We start from the raw sequence: 19,816 nt of genomic DNA, 5'->3' as shown, positions 1-19,816 counted from the left end.
CCACCACCTAATTTATTTTTTTTTTTTTTTTATTTTGAAATACACAGCAAAATACACATAAATAAACAATAAATAAACACAGACATAACAATGAATATAACTGAAATAACATTAATTACATTAAATAACAATAAATATACCTAAAATATAAATATAACTAAATCCCACGCCCATCACCCTCCCACCCAGACACTGGTCTAACGTCCAAAGTTCGCGCTATATAGTCCAGACCAGTGCCCAGGATCATAAAGTCCAAGTCCCGTCCACCCCCCTCCCAACCTAACACCCTAACACCAACACCCCAAAACCAACCAACCTACAAGAACTATAACTACATATAACTATATACACACTGTACACAAGATACAAACACATTAAACATATCAACATATAACAAATCAAAACCACATAAAGCCCAGGTTCGGCGCCTGCAAGCCGCTACATCACTACATGCTCAGATACAAAACAAAAATCTACTGTGCAGAATCAGCCCAACACCAGGAGCGGAGATGACAGACTAAGGGACACTAAAGGAGAACCCCCTCCAAAGGAGAGAGGCCCTCCCCGTGCCCAGCCTTCACCAGGTCACCCACAATGTTCCTAACCACCTCATCCACCGGGAGGATTTTACGCTGCGTCGATACTAAACACCGTGCGTTCCACGTGTGGTACCTGACCACTAGACTAACTAGGAATAACGTGCAGCGGTCCCGGCCACCCAGGCCTCTGAATGCTCCATAGGCCCACTCCGCATAGGAGAGACCGGCCAACCTGGGCCAATGGATGGAAGCGCCCACCCGGCTGTACACCTCTGTGTTAAAGGGGCACTGAAGCAGGAAGTGGTCCATGCTCTCCAGCAGGCCACCGCACTCCTCCCGGGGACAACCCCTTTCCTCAGAGCTCCTACACTTCAGATTGTCCCTCACACACAGCTTTCCATGGAAGCAGCGCCAAGTCACGTCCCAAAACTTCAAGGGGATTCTGATAGAATTCAATAAACTCAAACCCGCCCTCAGATCCCGACTTGGGCAATCCCTGAGGGCCATAGGCTTCTGGAAATGGGTCAACAGAACCCTCTTGTCAAGGAGTTTCCTCGACATGGTCCTGATCTCCCACATCCCCAGACCCCACCGGCGAATCACCTTCAGAACCGGGGTAGCGTAAGCCGGAAGATGCCCATGCGGTTTACGAAGATCCTTCACTTGCCCTCCTGTCTCCCATTCCTGGAAGAAAGGCCGAAACCATCCCCTGCAGGAGTATACCCACGGAGGAGCCCTCTCTTTCCAGAGGTTTGCTACATTGATCTTAAGAAAGGTATTCACTAGGAACACCACAGGGTTGACCATACATAACCCTCCTTGTCTCCTCGTGTGGTAAGTAACCTCCCTCTTGATTAGGTTCAGCCTATTCCCCCATAACAGCTGGAAGAACAGACTGTACACCCGAGTCCAGAGGGGTTCTGGCAACATGCACACACTGCCCAGATATATCAGCAATGGGAGTAGGTAAGCTTTGATCAGATTCACCCTTTCTCTGACGGTCAAAGACCAACCCTTCCACTGGTCCACCTTCTGGGCGGCGATCTTAAGCCTGCCTTCCCAGTTTTGCATGGGGTAATCCCCCTGGCCAAATTCGATGCCGAGAACTTTGGCAGAGTCTTGGGGCCCTGGAAGAGTGTCCGGGAGTGTCCTGGATCCCCCTCTCCCAGCCAGAGACTCTCACACTTATCCCGGTTGATCTTGGACCCAGAAGCCTCTGAGAAGCGGTCAACCTCTGACATCACCCATTGCGCCTCCCCTCTCGAGGACACAAAAACGGTGACATCATCGGCATATGCTACCACCCTTGGAGTGGCTTCCGGTGCCGCCTGGTCCATCCTGACTCCCACCAATGGCCCACGATCAACCCTCCTAAGGAATGGGTCAATCGCGAACACGTATAAAAGTGGGCTCAGAGGACAACCCTGGCGAACACCAGACCCGACCTCAAAAGAGCGGCCAATCCAACCATTCACAAGCGGGAAACTCTCTGCCCCTGCGTACAAAACCTTTAGCCAATTGACAAACTCCCCCGGCAGGCCATACCTCAGAAGGACAGACCAGAGGTACTCGTGGTTAACCCGATCAAACGCTTTTGCCTGATCCAAGGACAGCAAGTATCCCTTCCAGTTACCAGCCCTGCCCTGCTCCACTGCCTCCCGGACACAAAGCACAGCACTAAATGTACTGCGGCCTGGAACAGAGCAGTGCTGGGTCCCCGAAAGGAGCCGGGGCGCAAACTGCACCAGCCGATTAAACAGCACCTTTGCCAAAACCTTTCTGTCCGTATTGAGAAGCGCTATGGGACGCCAGTTCTTAATACGAGATCGGTCCTTACCCTTTGACAGGATGATCAGGGCTGACCTCCTCATTGACTTCGGCAGAGCGCCCGAGGAAAGACACTCATTATATACCTCAGTCAAGAGGGGAACCAAGGCGTCCTTAAAGGTCTTATAAAACTCAGATGTTAAGCCATCCGGACCTGGCGATTTCTTGAGGGCGAGCCCTTCAATCGCCCGGCTGACTTCCTCTTCACTGATCATCTCTGTCAAAACATCAAGAGAGGGGTCTACTCCTGGCTCAGGGACAGTTTCAGCCAGGAAAGCCGACATCACATCCCGATCTAGATCCTTCCTGCCCAAGAGGTGCGAGTAGAAGGATCTGACGACCTCCAGAATCCCTGATCTGGACCTTTTCAGGGATCACGTACTGTCAACCAGTCCCGTGACAACTTTACCATTCACTGACATCTTGCAGTTTCTGTAAGGGTCGGGCGAGCGGTATTTCCCGTAATCCCTCTCAAAAATCAAAGATGCGTGTCTATCGTACTGACACCTCTTCAGCAAGGATTTCACTCTGGAGATGTCCTCACGACTACCTCCAGTCGAGACGAGATGCTCGAGTTTCCTCCTCAGGCCCTGATATAGGCGGTACCTGTCCAGGCTCCTGAGGCTCGAGAGCTGGCGGAAGAATCTCGCCACCCTTTTCTTGAGCATCTCCCACCACTCTGACTTACTGCTACAAAGGCCCAGCAATGGTACCTGGCTCTGAAGAAAGTCCTCAAAGGATTGTCTGATCTCCGCTTCTTCCAGGAGAGACGAATTGAACTTCCAGTAGCCTCTTCCCATCCGGGGGGTCTCTGTAACATTCAGAGAAAACAAAATTAAACAGTGGTCGGAGAACTCCACCTCAACAACGGACACTGCTGAAGAAATGGCTTCCTCCTTTAAATAAAACCTGTCTATTCTAGACCTGCAGCTACCCCTATAATAGGTGAACCCCGCGTGGCCTGGGGTGTGCCGGATGTGGACATCCACCAGGAGAGCCTCACTAGCTATGCTATTAAGAGCGACGCTATCATAAGTCAGCTTATCTCTGGAACCTCCCCTATCCTGGGACCTCGTGACAGCATTGAAGTCCCCTCCAAAGACCACCTGCCGACTTGTAAAAAGGTAGGGCTTGATCCTCATAAAGAGACACTTCCTGTCCCAATTGGACTAGGGAACATAGATGTTAATTAGGCGAAGTTCTTGTCCCTTCATGAGGACATCCAGGATCAGGCACCTCCCCATTTCTAACTCAATAACTCGTCGGCATTCTACCGGCGCGGTAAAAAGGACCGCCACTCCGCTATACGGCTCGGCCGCAAGAGACCAATAGGAAGGCCCGTGTCTCCATTCCCTCTTAGCTTTAAACACGGCCGCCAAATCTGGCAGCCTGGTCTCCTGCAAAAATAAAATGTCGGCTTCAACACGGCCGAGAAAATCAAAGGCCGCAAATCTAGCCGCATCAGACTTAATGCTGGCGACATTAATGGACGCCAGCGTCAACGGAGTGGGTGCCGCCATCATGAGTGATTGAGTTAGACGGCTTTCTTTTTACCCATCTTACCACCACCCTCGGGAAATGAACACCCCCTTTTGTGTGGGGTCACCGCACCTGTGACACAGCTTAGGCTGCCCCCGGTAGAAGATCAGGATCCAATCCCTCCCCAGGAAGGCTGATGAAGGGATGTGGGCGACTGAGTTACCTGAACGCCTCAACTTCACCATGAAGGTCCAGGCCCCTGACCAGATACCATACTCGTCACGATTTTTTTCTGGTAATCCTAGCACCTCTCCATAACGATTCATCCAGGTCATGATGTCAAAGCAAGATTCGTTACGGGTAAGATCGGTCACTTTCTTGAGTTCGCTCTGGCGGGACACTGCTTGCACAGCAAAGTCCCGCCACTCGGGCTCGTTGTATCTCAGCTCATAGTTGGACCAGAAGAGCTCAAGCCCCTCCGGCCGAACAAAGCTGACATCAAACTCAGATGTACCATAGGGATGGATCAAGGCAAAGATATCAGCCGCCTTGAAATCCATCTTCAGCAGCAGCTCAACTACCCGTGCCCGAGGGGGACACACATCACTGCTACGCCACCGAAGACGCACCACATTCCTACGGTTAGCACCCGGCCCGGTTGTCGGGAGCGACCATGGTGTCTCCCTGCCTCTTTGCTCTCGGAAGGCAAACAGGCCGTGCCTCTCTATCCAAAACGACAAATCAACCTCCTGCCCCGCTACATTGATCGTCCTTTCTCCCTTCTGTAAGGCCTGCAGGAGGCGCCGTTGCAAAAAGACGTCCCCAGAGCCCAGAGACGAGGATGATGGAACCCTACTTCCCCCAGCAGCGACACTGGCATAACTCTTAATAGGGGCCGCCACTGGGGGAGCAACCGGACCAACATCTGCACCCGCCACATTAACACTACCCACCTCCATGTTACACTCAGCCACACCACTCACACCACCAGTCACTCCATCACTCACCCCCATAACTGGTAATGGTTCTGCACCACTAACTCCACTCACATTATCCACCACAACATTACTGACACCACTCACACTGGCTGGACCAGCACCAACATCAGGGGACATGACCACCTCCGCATCTTCGGGCACAAGGGACGGGGGTGCCCTCGCAGAGCATCGCCCAAAGGGGACACTTGTGCCCTCCGCATCATCAGTAGCAGATGTTGTTTTACCTTTTCTGGGGCTTGGAAACAATCGCCGCTGGTCCTAAGGGTGAAGACACACGTGGTGTTTTTAGGACGTTTTTGGGCCGTTTTTAGTTATTCCGTTTTCAGATCGAAAAAAAACGCATGCGTTTTTGACAGGTTTGACCAATTATCTTAATTCAAACCGGTCAAAAACGCTCTACTAAAAACAGCCCAAAAACGCCCTAAAAACGTCATGTGAGTCTTCACCCTTAGCTGGTGTGAGGCGCCGCTGATCTCCGGTCTGCACAGAATTCTCATTGTCACCAACACCGACACAGAAGATAACTTTTTCTTTGGGAGGTCCGGAGCCCTCAGCCTGAGCGACCCCTCCACACTGCCGCCGCCCCCCACCTAAGAGATCAGCGGCAACAGCATGAAGAGGCGCCAAGGCACCGGAAGCTGCCACCAGTGCCGGCCTATCACCCCCTCCCACCGGGGGACGAACCACAGCACTGGATTTTGATGGTATCGCCACAGCTGAGCCGCCCTGACTGTCCGGCCTTGCGGACATCTGTCATTATTCAAAAGTTTTTCTTTAAATGGTCCACTATTATCACAAATAGAGCTTTTTCTTTCAATCAGCTTAGCGAACTCAGCAGTAAGTTTTTTTAATCTCTGCAGAAATCTCTGTCTTGCGCTTCTTTTGCGCTGTGTTCGCCCTGGCGCAGGCACATCGCAGCTCCTCCCGGAGCCTCCTGATGGTCTTGGTCTCCTCTTCGTTCTCACATAGGTGGCTCTGGACCCAGGAGGCATAGGTGGACAAAGACTCCCGGGCCCCTGCACCGCCCAGCCTCCCCCCGCATGGTCAGCCTTACCTCTGTGAGCACTCCGCTTCATGGCTCCAGCCCAGGAAGGACCGCTCTCACCCGCACCATCATGGACGTCCAGCTTCTTACGGTGTTGCTTCACATTAGACCCAGGGGGAGTAGGAGCCATATTGCTACGACTCCTGGTGGAACGTCTCACCCCTGAGTCCTCCATAGCGCTGGCCGGTTGCTGTCCTCTCCTGCCTCCCAGGAAGCAGGAGCCTGGGAGTCGGATCCCTCGCTCATCCCCAGGAACCTAACTCCCTCCCTGGGAGAGGAGAGAGCAGGCCCTGGGTGGATAGATGGATCTCCAGAAGCTGAGGCCTGGCGCCACACGTGGCGCTTTTGTCTGCGCTTGCCTCGGCGTTTCCATGGAAACGCCTGCGAACGGGAATGAGCCGCCGATGTTTTGCAGACAAAAGCGCCACGTGTGGCGCCGGCCTCAGTAGCACAAACACACAGAAGCTCCACACACAGACACACCCTCCTCTAACGAGGTAATCGCCTCCAGAGCTGCACTCACTATTCTGCTGCTGGTGCAGTCACTGTGTACATACATGATATTACTTATCCTGTACTGATCCTGAGTTACATCCTGTAGATCTTTTATTTTATATAAAAATAAAAAACATAACAATACAAACCAAACATAATACATAATATATACAAAATATATACAATCTCTTACCTGCTGGTCCAGCCACATTCACTCCTAGCTAAAACAATAATTTAAAATACACCAAAATGTATAAACACCAAATATCACAACCCCCACCCAACCGATTGTCACACCCTCAACCAAACCAATAAACAATAAGACAAGCCACACCCGCAAATAAACATAAATGACTATAAATATACATAAACCCACCCCACACCCTCTAATAACAAACCACCCCACACAGATCACATCCCACACCGATTTTTTTTTTTTTTTTTTTTTTTATAAATATATAATAACAAACACATAATACATAATACAATAACACTACACTAAACTAGATCCCTCGCCCGCACCCTCCCCTTCCCCCCAGACACTGGTCTAACGTCCAAAGTTTGCGTTAAGTAGTCCAGACCAGTGTCCAAGGTCAGTTCATAAGTCCCACCACCATCACCCCCCTCCCAACCTAACGCTATGTCCCAAACCCCACTATATACAATATATACAATATATACAGTATTTACAACATAACAAAGAAAACAGAACACAAATAAAGTCTAAACAACATAAATACAAACCACATAAAGCCCAGGTTCGGCGCCTGCAGCCGCTACATCACTACATGCTCAGAACACAAAACAAAAATCTACAGTGCAGCATCAGCCCAACACCAGGAGCGGAGATGACAGACTAAGGGACACTAAAGGAGAACCCCCTCCAAAGGAGAGAGGCCCTCCCCGTGCCCCGCCTCTCATACTCCAGAGAGCGCACCTTCACCAGGTCACCCAGAATGTTCCTAACCACCTCATCCACCGGGAGGATTTTACGCTGCGTCGATACTAAACACCGTGCGTTCCACGTGTGGTACCTGACCACTAGACTAACTAGAAATAACGTGCAGCGGTCCCGGCCACCCAGGCCTCTGAATGCTCCATAGGCCCACTCCGCATAGGAGAGACCGGCCAACCCGGGCCAATGGATGGAAGCGCCCACCCGGTTGTACACCTCTGTGTTAAAGGGGCACTGAAGCAGGAAGTGGTCCATGCTCTCCAGCAGACCACCGCACTCCTCCCGGGGACAACCCCTTTCCTCAGAGCTCCTACACTTCAGATTGTCCCTCACACACAGCTTTCCATGGAAGCAGCGCCAAGTCAAGTCCCAAAACTTCAAGGGGATCCTGATGGAATTCAAAAGACCTAAACCCACCCCCAGATCCCGACTTGGGCAATCCCTGAGGGCCAGAGGCTTCTGGAAATGGGTCAACAGAACCCTCTTGTCAAGGATTTTCCTCGACATGGTCCTGATCTCCCACATTCCCAGACCCCACCGGCGAATCACCTTCAGAACCGGGGTAGCGTAAGCCGGAAGATGCCCATGCGGTGTACGGAGATCCTTCACTTGCCCTCCTGTCTCCCATTCCTGGAAGAAAGGCCGAAACCATCCCCTACAGGAGTATACCCACGGAGGAGCCCTCTCTTTCCAGAGGTTTGCTACATTGATCTTAAGAAAGGTATTCACTAGGAACACCACAGGGTTGACCATACACAACCCTCCTTGTCTCCTCGTGCGGTAAGTAACCTCCCTCTTGATTAGGTTCAGCCTATTCCCCCATAACAGCTGGAAGAACAGACTGTAGACCCGAGTCCAGAGGGGCTCTGGCAACATGCACACACTGCCCAGATAAATCAGTAACGGGAGCAGGTAGGTTTTGATCAGATTAACCCTTTCTCTGAGGGTCAAAGACCAACCCTTCCACTGGTCCACCTTCTGAGCGGCGATCTTAAGCCTGCCGTCCCAGTTTTGCATGGGGTAATCCCCCTGGCCAAATTCGATGCCGAGAACTTTGGCAGAGTCCTGGGGCCCTGGAAGAGTGTCCGGGAGATCAAAGCCCGGATCCCCCTCTCCCAGCCAGAGACTCTCACACTTATCCCGGTTGATCTTGGACCCAGAAGCCTCTGAGTAGCGGTCAACCTCTGACATCACCCATTGCGCCTCCCCTCCCGAGGACACGAAAACGGTGACATCATCGGCATACGCTACCACCCTTAGAGTGGCTTCCGGTGCCGCCCGGTCCATCCCGACTCCCACCAACGGCCCACGATCAACCCTCCTAAGGAATGGGTCAATCGCGAACACGTATAAAAGTGGGCTCAGAGGACAACCCTGGCGAACACCGGACCCAACCTCAAAAGAGCGGCCAATCCAACCGTTCACAAGCGGGAAACTCTCTGCCCCTGCGTACAAAACTTTCAGCCAATTGACAAACTCCCCAGGCAGGCCATACCTCAGAAGGACAGACCAGAGGTACTCGTGGTTAACCCGATCAAACGCTTTTGCCTGATCCAAGGACAGCAAGTACCCCTTCCAGTTACCAGCCCTGCCCTGCTCCACTGCCTCCCGGACACAAAGCACAGCACTAAATGTACTGCGGCCTGGAACAGAGCAGTGCTGGGTCCCCGAAAGGAGCCGGGGTGCAAACTGCACCAGCCGATTAAACAGCACCTTTGCCAAAACCTTTCTGTCCGTATTGAGAAGCGCTATGGGACGCCAGTTCTCAATACGAGATCGGTCCTTACCCTTTGACAGAATGATCAGGGCAGACCTCCTCATTGACTTCGGCAGAGCGCCCGAGGAAAGACACTCATTATATACCTCAGTCAAGAGGGGAACCAAGGCGTCCTTAAAGGTCTTATAAAACTCGGATGTTAAGCCATCCGGACCTGGCGATTTCTTGAGGGCGAGCCCTTCAATCGCCCGGCTGACTTCCTCTTCCCTGATCATCTCTGTCAAAATATCAAGAGAGGGGTCTACTCCTGGCTCAGGGACAGCTTCAGCCAGGAAATCCGACATCACATCCCGATCTAGATCCTTCCTGCCCAAGAGGTGCGAGTAGAAGGATCTGACGACCTCCAGAATCCCTGATCTGGACCTTTTCAGGGATCCCGTACTGTCAACCAGTCCTGTGACAACTTTACCATTCACTGACATCTTGCAGTTTCTGTAAGGGTCGGGCGAGCGGTATTTCCCGTAATCCCTCTCAAAAACCAAAGATGCGTGTCTATCGTACTGACACCTCTTCAGCAAGGATTTCACTCTGGAGATGTCCTCACGACTACCTCCAGTCGAGACGAGATGCTCGAGTTTCCTCCTCAGGCCCTGATACAGGCGGTACCTGTCCAGGCTCCTGAGGCTCGAGAGCTGGCGGAAGAATCTCGCCACCCTTTTCTTGAGCATCTCCCACCACTCTGACTTACTGCTACAAAGGCCCAGCAGTGGTACCTGGCTCTGAAGAGAGTCCTCAAAGGATTGTCTGATCTCCGCTTCCTCCAGGAGAGACGAATTGAGCTTCCAGTAGCCTCTTCCCATCCGGGGGGTCTCTGTAACATTCAGAGAAAACAAAATTAGACAGTGGTCGGAGAACTCCACCTCAACAACGGACACTGCTGAAGAAATGGCTTCCTCCTTTAAATAAAACCTGTCTATTCTAGACCTGCAGCTACCCCTATAATAGGTGAACCCCGCGTGGCCTGGGGTGTGCCGGATGTGGACATCCACCAGGCGAGCCTCACTAGCTATGCTATTAAGAGCGACGCTATCATAAGTCAGCTTGTCTCTGGAACCTCCCCTATCCTGGGACCTCGTGACAGCATTGAAGTCCCCTCCAAAGACCACCTGCTGACTTGTAAAAAGGTAGGGCTTGATCCTCATAAAGAGACACTTCCTGTCCCACTTGGACTGGGGACCATAGATGTTAATTAGGCGAAGTTCTTGTCCCTTCATGAGGACATCCAGGATCAGGCACCTCCCCATTTCTAACTCAATAACTCGTCGGCATTCTACCGGTGCGGTAAAAAGGACCGCCACTCCGCTATACGGCTCGGCCGCAAGAGACCAATAGGAAGGCCCGTGTCTCCATTCCCTCTTAGCTTTAAACACGGCCGCCAAATCTGGCAGCCTGGTCTCCTGCAAAAATAAAATGTCGGCTTCAACACGGCCGAGAAAATCAAAGGCCGCAAATCTAGCCGCATCAGACTTAATGCTGGCGACATTAATGGACGCCAGCGTCAACGGAGTGGGTGCCGCCATCATGAGTGATTGAGTTAGACGGCTTTCTTTTTACCCATCTTACCACCACCCTCGGGAAATGAACACCCCCTTTTTAGACATATTGTGGTGTCCATCTCCCGCACCTCTGATGCTTCAGGGGCAGATCCAGGACCTGCCCCCTCATCCTCGTCTCCAGACTCTGGGCCAGTCTCCCCTTCTGAGGACCCTGACTCCCCAGGGGGAGACTCGGCACCTCCTGCAGGCTCCGCCACCTCTGGCCCTTCACCCTCAGCCCCTCCATCGGCAGGAGAGGCTCCGTCCAGGGCCAGGAAACGATTTGAAAGTTCGACCAGCGGGGGGTTGGTTGCACCTTCCTTGGGTACCTTAGTCAGGGAGGGAGAAGATCTTACACCTCCCTTCTTTTTACCCTTTTTCTTCTTTTTGGCGCCACGCTTACGCTTTTCCTCTAGCCACGCCCTATTATCCTCGTCCATACTCTCATAATGGGAGGAGTCTGAGGACGTGGCACCTTCCTCTCTCTCGATCCTCCTGACCTCCTCATCCAGTACATCATCCCCTGGGGCCTCAGCGACAGGTGTGGTCTCCAGGATAGCGCCAGAGGTCGTCCCAGCAGCCCGAGACTCCCCCCGCTCTCTCTCCTGTTGACGCTTCTCTAGACGCCTTAGCTGGGCAGGCGTCTTTTTCCTGTCTTTCTTCCCTGGCCCCTCCATTCCTCCGCCTCTGCTAGTCCCCTCCCCAGCAGATTCAGCCTCATGGCTTTCATCCGCTGAGGCTGAGCCCGCATTAGCGAAGGAAAGAGGACAACGACTATACGGGTGACCGAGATCACCACACAGGTTACACCTAATCTGCCCTGTACAGGATGCAGCGAGATGGCCGACACCCCCACACAACGCACACTTCTGCACGGTGCAGTTTGCGCTGAAATGTGTGGGGTCACCGCACCTGTGACACAGCTTAGGCTGCCCCCGGTAGAAGATCAGGATCCGATCCCTCCCCAGGAAGGCTGATGAAGGGATGTGGGCGACTGAGTTACCTGAACGCCTCAACTTCACCATGAAGGTCCAGGCCCCTGACCAGATACCATACTCGTCTCGATTTTTCTCAGGTACTCCCAGTACCTCTCCATAACGATTCATCCAGGTCATGATGTCAAAGCAAGATAGTGATTCGTTACGGGTAAGAACGGTCACTTTCTTGAGTTCGCTCTGGCGGGACACTGCTTGCACAGCAAAGTCCCGCCACTCGGGCTCGTTGTATCTCAGCTCATAGTTGGACCAGAAGAGCTCAAGCCCCTCCGGCCGAACAAAGCTGATATCAAACTCAGATGTACCATAGGGATGGATCAAGGCAAAGATGTCAGCCGCCTTGAAATCCATCTTCAGCAGCAGCTCAACTACCCGTGCCCGAGGGGGACACACATCACTGCCACGCCACCGAAGACGGACCACATTCCTACGGTTAGCACCCGGCCCGGTTGTCGGGAGCGACCATGATGTCTCCCTGCCTCTTTGCTCTCGGAAGGCAGACAGGCCGTGCCTCTCTATCCAAAACGACAAATCAACCTCCTGCCCCGCTACATTGATCGTCCTTTCTCCCTTCTGTAAGGCCTGCAGGAGGCGCCGTTGCAAAAAGCCGTCCCCAGAGCCCAGAGACGAGGATGATGGAACCCTACTTCCCCCAGCAGCGACACTGGCATAGCTCTTAATAGGGGCCGCCACTGGGGGAGCAACCGGACCAACCCCTGCACCCACCACATTAACACTACCCACCTCCATGCCACCCGCACCACCAGTCCCTCCATCACTCACTCCCATAACTGGTAACGGTTCTGCATCACTCACTCCACTCACATTATCCACCACAACATTACTGACACCATTCTCACTAGCCACCACAACATTATTGACACCATTCACACTGGCTGGACCAGCACCAACATCAGGGGACATGACCACCTCCGCATCTTCGGGCACAAGGGACGGGGGTCCCCTCGCAGAGCATCGCCCAAAGGGGAGCCCAACTCTTGTCGCACTTGTGCCCTCCGCATCATCGGTAGCAGATGTTATTTTGCTTTTCCTGGGACTTGGTAACAATCGCCTCTGCTCTTTAGCCGGTGTGAGGCGCCGCTGATCTCCGGTCTGCACAGAATTGTCATTATCCCCAACACCGACACAAAAGAGTACCTTCTGTCTGGGAGGTCCGGAGCTCTCAGCCTCAGCGACCCCTCCACACTGACGCCGCCCCATAACCAAGTGATCAGCAGCGACAGCATGAAGAGGCACCGAGGCACGAAGAGACACCGAGGCACCGGAAGCTGCCACCAGTGCCGGGCTATCCCCCCCTCCCACTGGGGGACGCACCACAGCACTGGATTTTGATGGTATCGCCACATCCAAGCCGCCCTGACTGTCCGGCCTTGCGGCCGATGCCTCCCCTGCTCCCCCACTGTTACCACAAACAGAGACGGAGCCCATCGCCACATCAGATGTCACACCTGTAATCTCCCTGCACCTTTGCACCGGGTCCACAGCAGAACTCAGGGGGGTTTGGGTAGCAGGGCTTGCACAGTGAGCTGACCCTGCGCTTTGCCCGGGGGGGTGTACAGGGAGGGGGGTAAAGATGAAACGTACCTCTTCTTGCTGCTTGGGCCTGGTCTTCTTACTCTTCCTCCGGCTGCTCCCCCCAGCGGCTTCCTCTGGGAGTTCATCACCAAACGAAAAGTTCTGCATGCACACTGGGGACTCGAGCAGCCGGATCTCTGCCATGAGCGCCCCTCCCTGGCTGCCGGTGTCACTGTCCTCCCCCGAGCGAGGTGTTACTGCTGGCTGTCCTGCAGGGGGCCCACTGCACGAGGCCTGCTGATCTTCCTGCAGGCCGCCAGGTGGGAACTGCTGCTCGTTATCATCATCATCATCCTCCTCCTCCAGCTGGCTCGCAGGCTGCAACCCCATCAGCCTTTGCTCTCTGTTATCAGCCATCTGAGCAAATCGGTCATCATTTAAAAGTTTTTCTTTAAATGGTCCGCTGTTGTTGCAAATAAAGTTTTTTCTTTTCAGCAGTTTATCAATATCCGCTTTAAGTTTGTTAATTTCACAACATATCTCCGTCTTGCGCTTCTTAGGCGCCGTGTTCGCCCTGGCGCGGGCACATCGCAGCTCCTCCCGGAGCCTCCTGATGGTCTTGGTCGCCTCTTCATACTCACAGAGGTGGCTCTGGACCCGGGAGGCATAGGTGGACAAAGACTCCCGGGGCCCCTGCACCGCCCAGCCTCCCCCCGCATGGTCAGCCTTACCTCTGTGAGCACTCCGCTTCATGGCTCCAGCCCCGGAAGGACCGCTCTCACCCGCACCATCATGGACGTCCGGCTTCTTACGGTGTTGCTTCACATTGGACTCAGGGGGAGTAGGAGCTGTATTACTACGACTCCTGGTGGAACGTCTCACCCCTGAGTCCTCCATAGCGCTGGCCGGTTGCTGTCCTCTCCTGCCCCCCGCCGGCCTGGCCCGGGAAGCAGGAGCCTGGGAATCGGCTCCCTCGCTCATCCCCAGGAACCTAACTCCCTCCCTGGGAGAGGAGAGAGCAGGCCCTGGGTAGGTAGATGGATCCTCCAGGAGCTCAGGAGCACAAGCACAGAGCAGCTTCACACACAGCCACACCCTCCTCTAACGAGGTAACCGCCTCCAGAGCTGCTCTCACTATCTGCTGCTGGTGCAGTCACTGTGTATATACATGACATTACTTATCCTGTACTGATCCTGAGTTACATCCTGTATTATACCCCAGAGCTGCACTCACTATTCTGCTGCTGGTGCAGTCACTGTGTATATACATGACATTACTTATCCTGTACTGATCCTGAGTTACATCCTGTATTATACCCCAGAGCTGCACTCACTATTCTGCTGCTGGTGCAGTCACTGTGTACATACATGACATTACTTATCCTGTACTGATCCTGAGTTACATCCTGTATTATTCTCCAGAGCTGCAGTCACTATTCTGCTGCTGGTGCAGTCACTGTGTACATACATGACATTACTTATCCTGTACTGATCCTGAGTTACATCGTGTATTATACTCCAGAGCTGCACTCACTATTCTGCTGCTGGTGCAGTCACTGTGTACATACATGATATTACTTATCCTGTACTGATCCTGAGTTACATCCTGTATTATACCCCAGAGCTGCACTCACTATTCTGCTGCTGGTGCAGTCACTGTGTATATACATGACATTACTTATCCTGTACTGATCCTGAGTTACATCCTGTATTATACCCCAGAGCTGCACTCACTATTCTGCTGCTGGTGCAGTCACTGTGTACATACATGACATTACTTATCCTGTACTGATCCTGAGTTACATCCTGTATTATTCTCCAGAGCTGCAGTCACTATTCTGCTGCTGGTGCAGTCACTGTGTACATACATGACATTACTTATCCTGTACTGATCCTGAGTTACATCGTGTATTATACTCCAGAGCTGCACTCACTATTCTGCTGCTGGTGCAGTCACTGTGTACATACATGACATTACTTATCCTGTACTGATCCTGAGTTACATCCTGTATTATACCACAGAGCTGCACTCACTATTCTGCTGCTGGTGCAGTCACTGTGTACATACATGACATTACTTATCCTGTACTGATCCTGAGTTACATCCTGTATTATACCACAGAGCTGCACTCACTATTCTGCTGCTGGAGCAGTCACTGTGTACATACATGACATTACTTATCCTGTACTGATCCTGAGTTACATCCTGTATTATACTCCAGAGCTGCACTCACTATTCTGCTGCTGGTGCAGTCACTGTGTACATACATGACATTACTTATCCTGTACTGATCCTGAGTTACATCCTGTATTATACCACAGAGCTGCACTCACTATTCTGCTGCTGGTGCAGTCACTGTGTACATACATGACATTACTTATCTTGTACTGATCCTGAGTTACATCCTGTATTATACCCCAGAGCTGCACTCACTATTCTGCTGCTGGTGCAGTCACTGTGTACATACATGACATTACTTATTCTGTACTGATCCTGAGTTACATCCTGTATTATACCCCAGAGCTGCACTCACTATTCTGCTGCTGGTACAGTCACTGTGTACATACATGACATTACTTATCCTGTACTGATCCTGAGTTACATCCTGTATTATACTCCAGAGCTGCACTCACTATTCTGCTGCTGGTGCAGTCACTGTGTACATACATGACATTACTTATCCTGTACTGATCCTGAGTTACATCCTGTATTATACTCCAGAGCTGCACTCACTATTCTGCTGCTGGTGCAGTCACTGTGTACATACATGACATTACTTATCCTGTACTGATCCTGAGTTACATCCTGTATTATACTCCAGAGCTGCACTCACTAGTCTGCTGCTGGTGCAGTCACTGTGTACATACATGACATTACTTATCCTGTACTGATCCTGAGTTACATCCTGTATTATACTCCAGAGCTGCACTCACTAGTCTGCTGCTGGTGCAGTCACTGTACATACATGACATTACTTATCATGATGTGATGTCACTTTCCCTGTCTTTCTTCCAGTGCCTCCTGACCAACCTCGGTTGACTGTTTCCAAAAGTACTTCTTCTTCCATCACCCTCTCTTGGATACCGGGAGACAATGGGGGGAGCTCTATCCGAGGTAAGATGGCGCAGGAAGGTCAGTCTGTATATTAGTTTATAAATGAGGTATTATTATTCAGATAGGAAAACCTTCCAGAAAATCAATACAGGTCCCATAATGTGAATTTAAAATGGGAGAAACATTTCTTTATTTCTATCATCCAAGACATCACTACTGTATTAGACATTTTGCACTACTGAGACTGAGAAAATACAAGGGTGACTTTCTCTGAATCTAATGAGTGGAAAAGTGCTATGGAAAGCCTACACAATTTTGATAAGAAAACCTTAACTTATTAAATGTGAAATCATTCAGTTAATTAACTAATTATTCAATAAATTACCATATTTTTTGGTCTACAAGACACACCACAGATTTAGTCCAAAAAAAACAAAGATATAGTTGACACCAATTAAAGTTCCCTGTTTTTCTTTTACAAGCACAGCACTACTACATCCATTCACTCACACACAGCACTGCTACATCCATTCACTCACACACAGCACTGCTACATCCATTCACTCACACAGAGCACGGCTACATCCATTCACTCACACAGAGCACGGCTACATCCATTCACTCACACACACAGCACTGCTACATCCATTCACTCACACAGCACTGCTACATCCATTCACTCACACACACACAGCACTGCTACCTCCATTCACTCACACACACACATCACTGCTACATCCATTCACTCACACACAGTACTGCTACATCCATTCACTCTCACACACACAGCACTGCTACATCCATTCACTCACACACACAGCACTGCTACATCCATTCACTCACACACAGCACTGCTACATCCATTTACTCACACACACAGCACTGCTACATCCATTCACTCACACACACAGCACTGCTACATCCATTCACTCACACACAGCACTGCTACATCCATTCACTCACACACACACACAGCTCTGCTGAATCCATTCACTTACAGACAGCACTGCTACATCCACATACCTATACATAGCTCTACTACAACCTTTCACTCACACACAGCTCTGCTAGCTCAGCATGAAAGGGCTTAAAGGAAACCTACCATTTGTTTTCATGCATTATGAAGCAAACATACCTTGAGAATGCTGTAGCTACACTAATGCAGAAACATATCTTGTTTAATCCCTGAACTGATAAAATTCAGGAACTTGGGAAAGCTGAATTGCACCAATTCACAAGTTACACAGAGCTTGTATTACACACAGGGCTTAGTCCAGACATGACTAATCAACCTGAGCTGGATCACTCATTCACAGCAGCTGGTGGATGGTGCATCAATTGATTATTCTGCCTTCAGGCATAACACAGTGATTACATCCTCTAGTGCAATGAATAACTAATGTGAAAGGAGAAGTGCTGAGCCAGCCACAGAATCCAGACCGCTTCATTATCATCATTTTTGAATTGTTTAATCAGCAAAACCAAGATATGCTCCTGCATCAGTGTAGCTACAGCATTCTCAAGGAATGTTTGCTTCATACTGCATCAAATCAATTGGTAGGTTTCCTTTAAGGACCTTGCAGTGATGCAGGAAGCATGTGACCAGTCACATGATTCTGACATCACTTTAGGTCCTGCAGTAATATTCATGTTGTGACATCAAGGAGAGGAGAAGCGAGATCAGTGCAGAGATCCTGCTCTCTCAGAGATAGGGTAAAGGGCTTTGGCAGCGCTTCACCCGATCTCCAGGACAGTCCTCAGGAGGGTCTGGCAGTGGAAGGTCCTGCTGACCTTTGATCTATAAGATACAGGTACTTTTCAGTAAATACATCTTGCTCAAAATACAGTAGTTATGAAAATGTATATTTTAATTTCTTTACTTTCACATAAATTAAGTCGCTTGTCAAAAGGTAGGGACTGCAGAATCAGACTACATTCATTTTGTTTGTAGTCTGTTACCTTGGAGACAAAGGAAGCTAGAGGTTTGCCCAGAAGGTAACATTTCCCCTATTTCTGTATGCATGTAGTGAGGTTGTTATCCAGTTCCCACAGAATCCAATGTATCACTGTATGAAAGTTTTGGGGATATGTTAGAAGGGGACGTGGTGCGGAGTCTGGGAGGTGCAGGGGGTGGGGGGTGACTCTAGTGACAGGACTCCCCGCACCCGTCATAGGGATGGCTTTGTTCATGCCCCATTAGATGGTTTCTTCTTAGACGTCCTGTCAGGATGTTGTCTTCCGATTTCACAAGAGAAGAGAACATCAAAGGAGCTCTCCGATGCCTCAGCAGCCGGATGACAACCCCTTTGATATCTTGTCTTCAGGTGTCGGGGGTTTCTCATATTTGTGGTCACGAATCTTCTGGAGAAAACATGTGTTCTAGCATCAGTATAGAAGCAGCGATAATTGTGTTATCTACAGGAATATACTAAACATATCTGCTTGAAAGACTTCAAGTTGGCCCCTTTGAAATTGATCAAGATCTGTCCTCCTGCTGCCACCACTAGGGGGAGCTCACTGCCTCTAACTCGGCAGGAGCTAAGGAGCAATGGATGTCAGGATAATGTAATGGAATTTAGTAATTAAGAGGTAACATAAAATTACCATAGAAGCCCTTGAATAGGTTTGTATGCAATAAGCTCCCCCTAGTGGTGGCTGCGGGAAGCAGGAATCCAGGTTTGACAGGTTGCTTGATGTGATGCACAGCAGCCAATCAGGCAGATCTATATCCCTAGCAACTAGGTATGGCTGCGATTGGCCAGGTGGACACCGGGAGGACACACCTGACCAATCACAGCCATGCCTAGTTGCTAAGGCGTAAAGCTGCCAACATGTCAATCAATCAACATGTCCAGGTTTGGGTCCCCTCATCTTTAGTCATCTGTGATAATAAGCATTTGAGTCCAGTAACAAAGTAGGAACAGATGCTGAAATTGTATCAGTACAAATACCGATCCAGAACATTCTAGAGGGGAAATTTGCCTTGGTTTAGATCTATCTTCATATTTAAGGTGATGATGGGAATCTGGTGGTCATGTGACTCAGGCTGGAAGTTTCTGGATGATCCTTGACAACAGCAGACTACAGATGGAAACTGGAAACTTCCAAAATGGGATAAGGAAAACCACGCCTCCTTTAGCTGCCATGTAAGGCTCCCTTGACATCAAGCATGACTTTCAGGAAGCCTTTTGACATGATGCAGAATTAAGACCAAACCAGTAGATCTATAAGCAGATATTTGTTGTCATGTTAGATATTGTACCTGGCGAGATGTTTAATCATACCTCAGTATATGTTGTTAGTAGCAGCAGGACTATGAAATATAGATTTATATTCCAGGTTTGTATCTTCTCCAAGTGCAATGGGGGAATGTGCTCACACTGCTGTGCTTTTAACTCTCTGTAGCCAGTGTTAGGTATTCTCCTTGGAGAGATGTGTAATCATATCTCTGTATATGTTGTTAGTAGCAGCAGGACTGTGAAATATGGATTTATATTCCATTCCAGGATTGATGACCTTGAAGTACACTGGGAATGTGGACTGCTGTGCTCGTATCTCTCTGCAATGACTATACAGTCTG

At 50.5% G+C, this 19,816-nt stretch overlaps 1 protein-coding gene across 6 annotated transcripts in view; it reads left to right on the top strand.

The window, feature by feature from the left end:
* DSCAM (DS cell adhesion molecule) overlaps positions 1-19,816 on the top strand; it is a 336,141-nt gene that overhangs the window by 237,168 nt on the left and 79,157 nt on the right. For all 6 annotated transcript variants that reach the window (XM_072138796.1, XM_072138794.1, XM_072138795.1 and 3 more), the window contains one exon: positions 16,198-16,296. In XM_072138796.1, the coding sequence (XP_071994897.1) occupies positions 16,198-16,296 (99 nt within the window). The remainder of the gene's footprint in view (positions 1-16,197; positions 16,297-19,816) is intronic.

This window comes from Engystomops pustulosus, chromosome 2, assembly GCF_040894005.1.
Source record: "Engystomops pustulosus chromosome 2, aEngPut4.maternal, whole genome shotgun sequence".
Taxonomy (NCBI): domain Eukaryota; kingdom Metazoa; phylum Chordata; class Amphibia; order Anura; family Leptodactylidae; genus Engystomops; species Engystomops pustulosus.
This window is presented reverse-complemented; position numbering and strand designations above follow the sequence as displayed.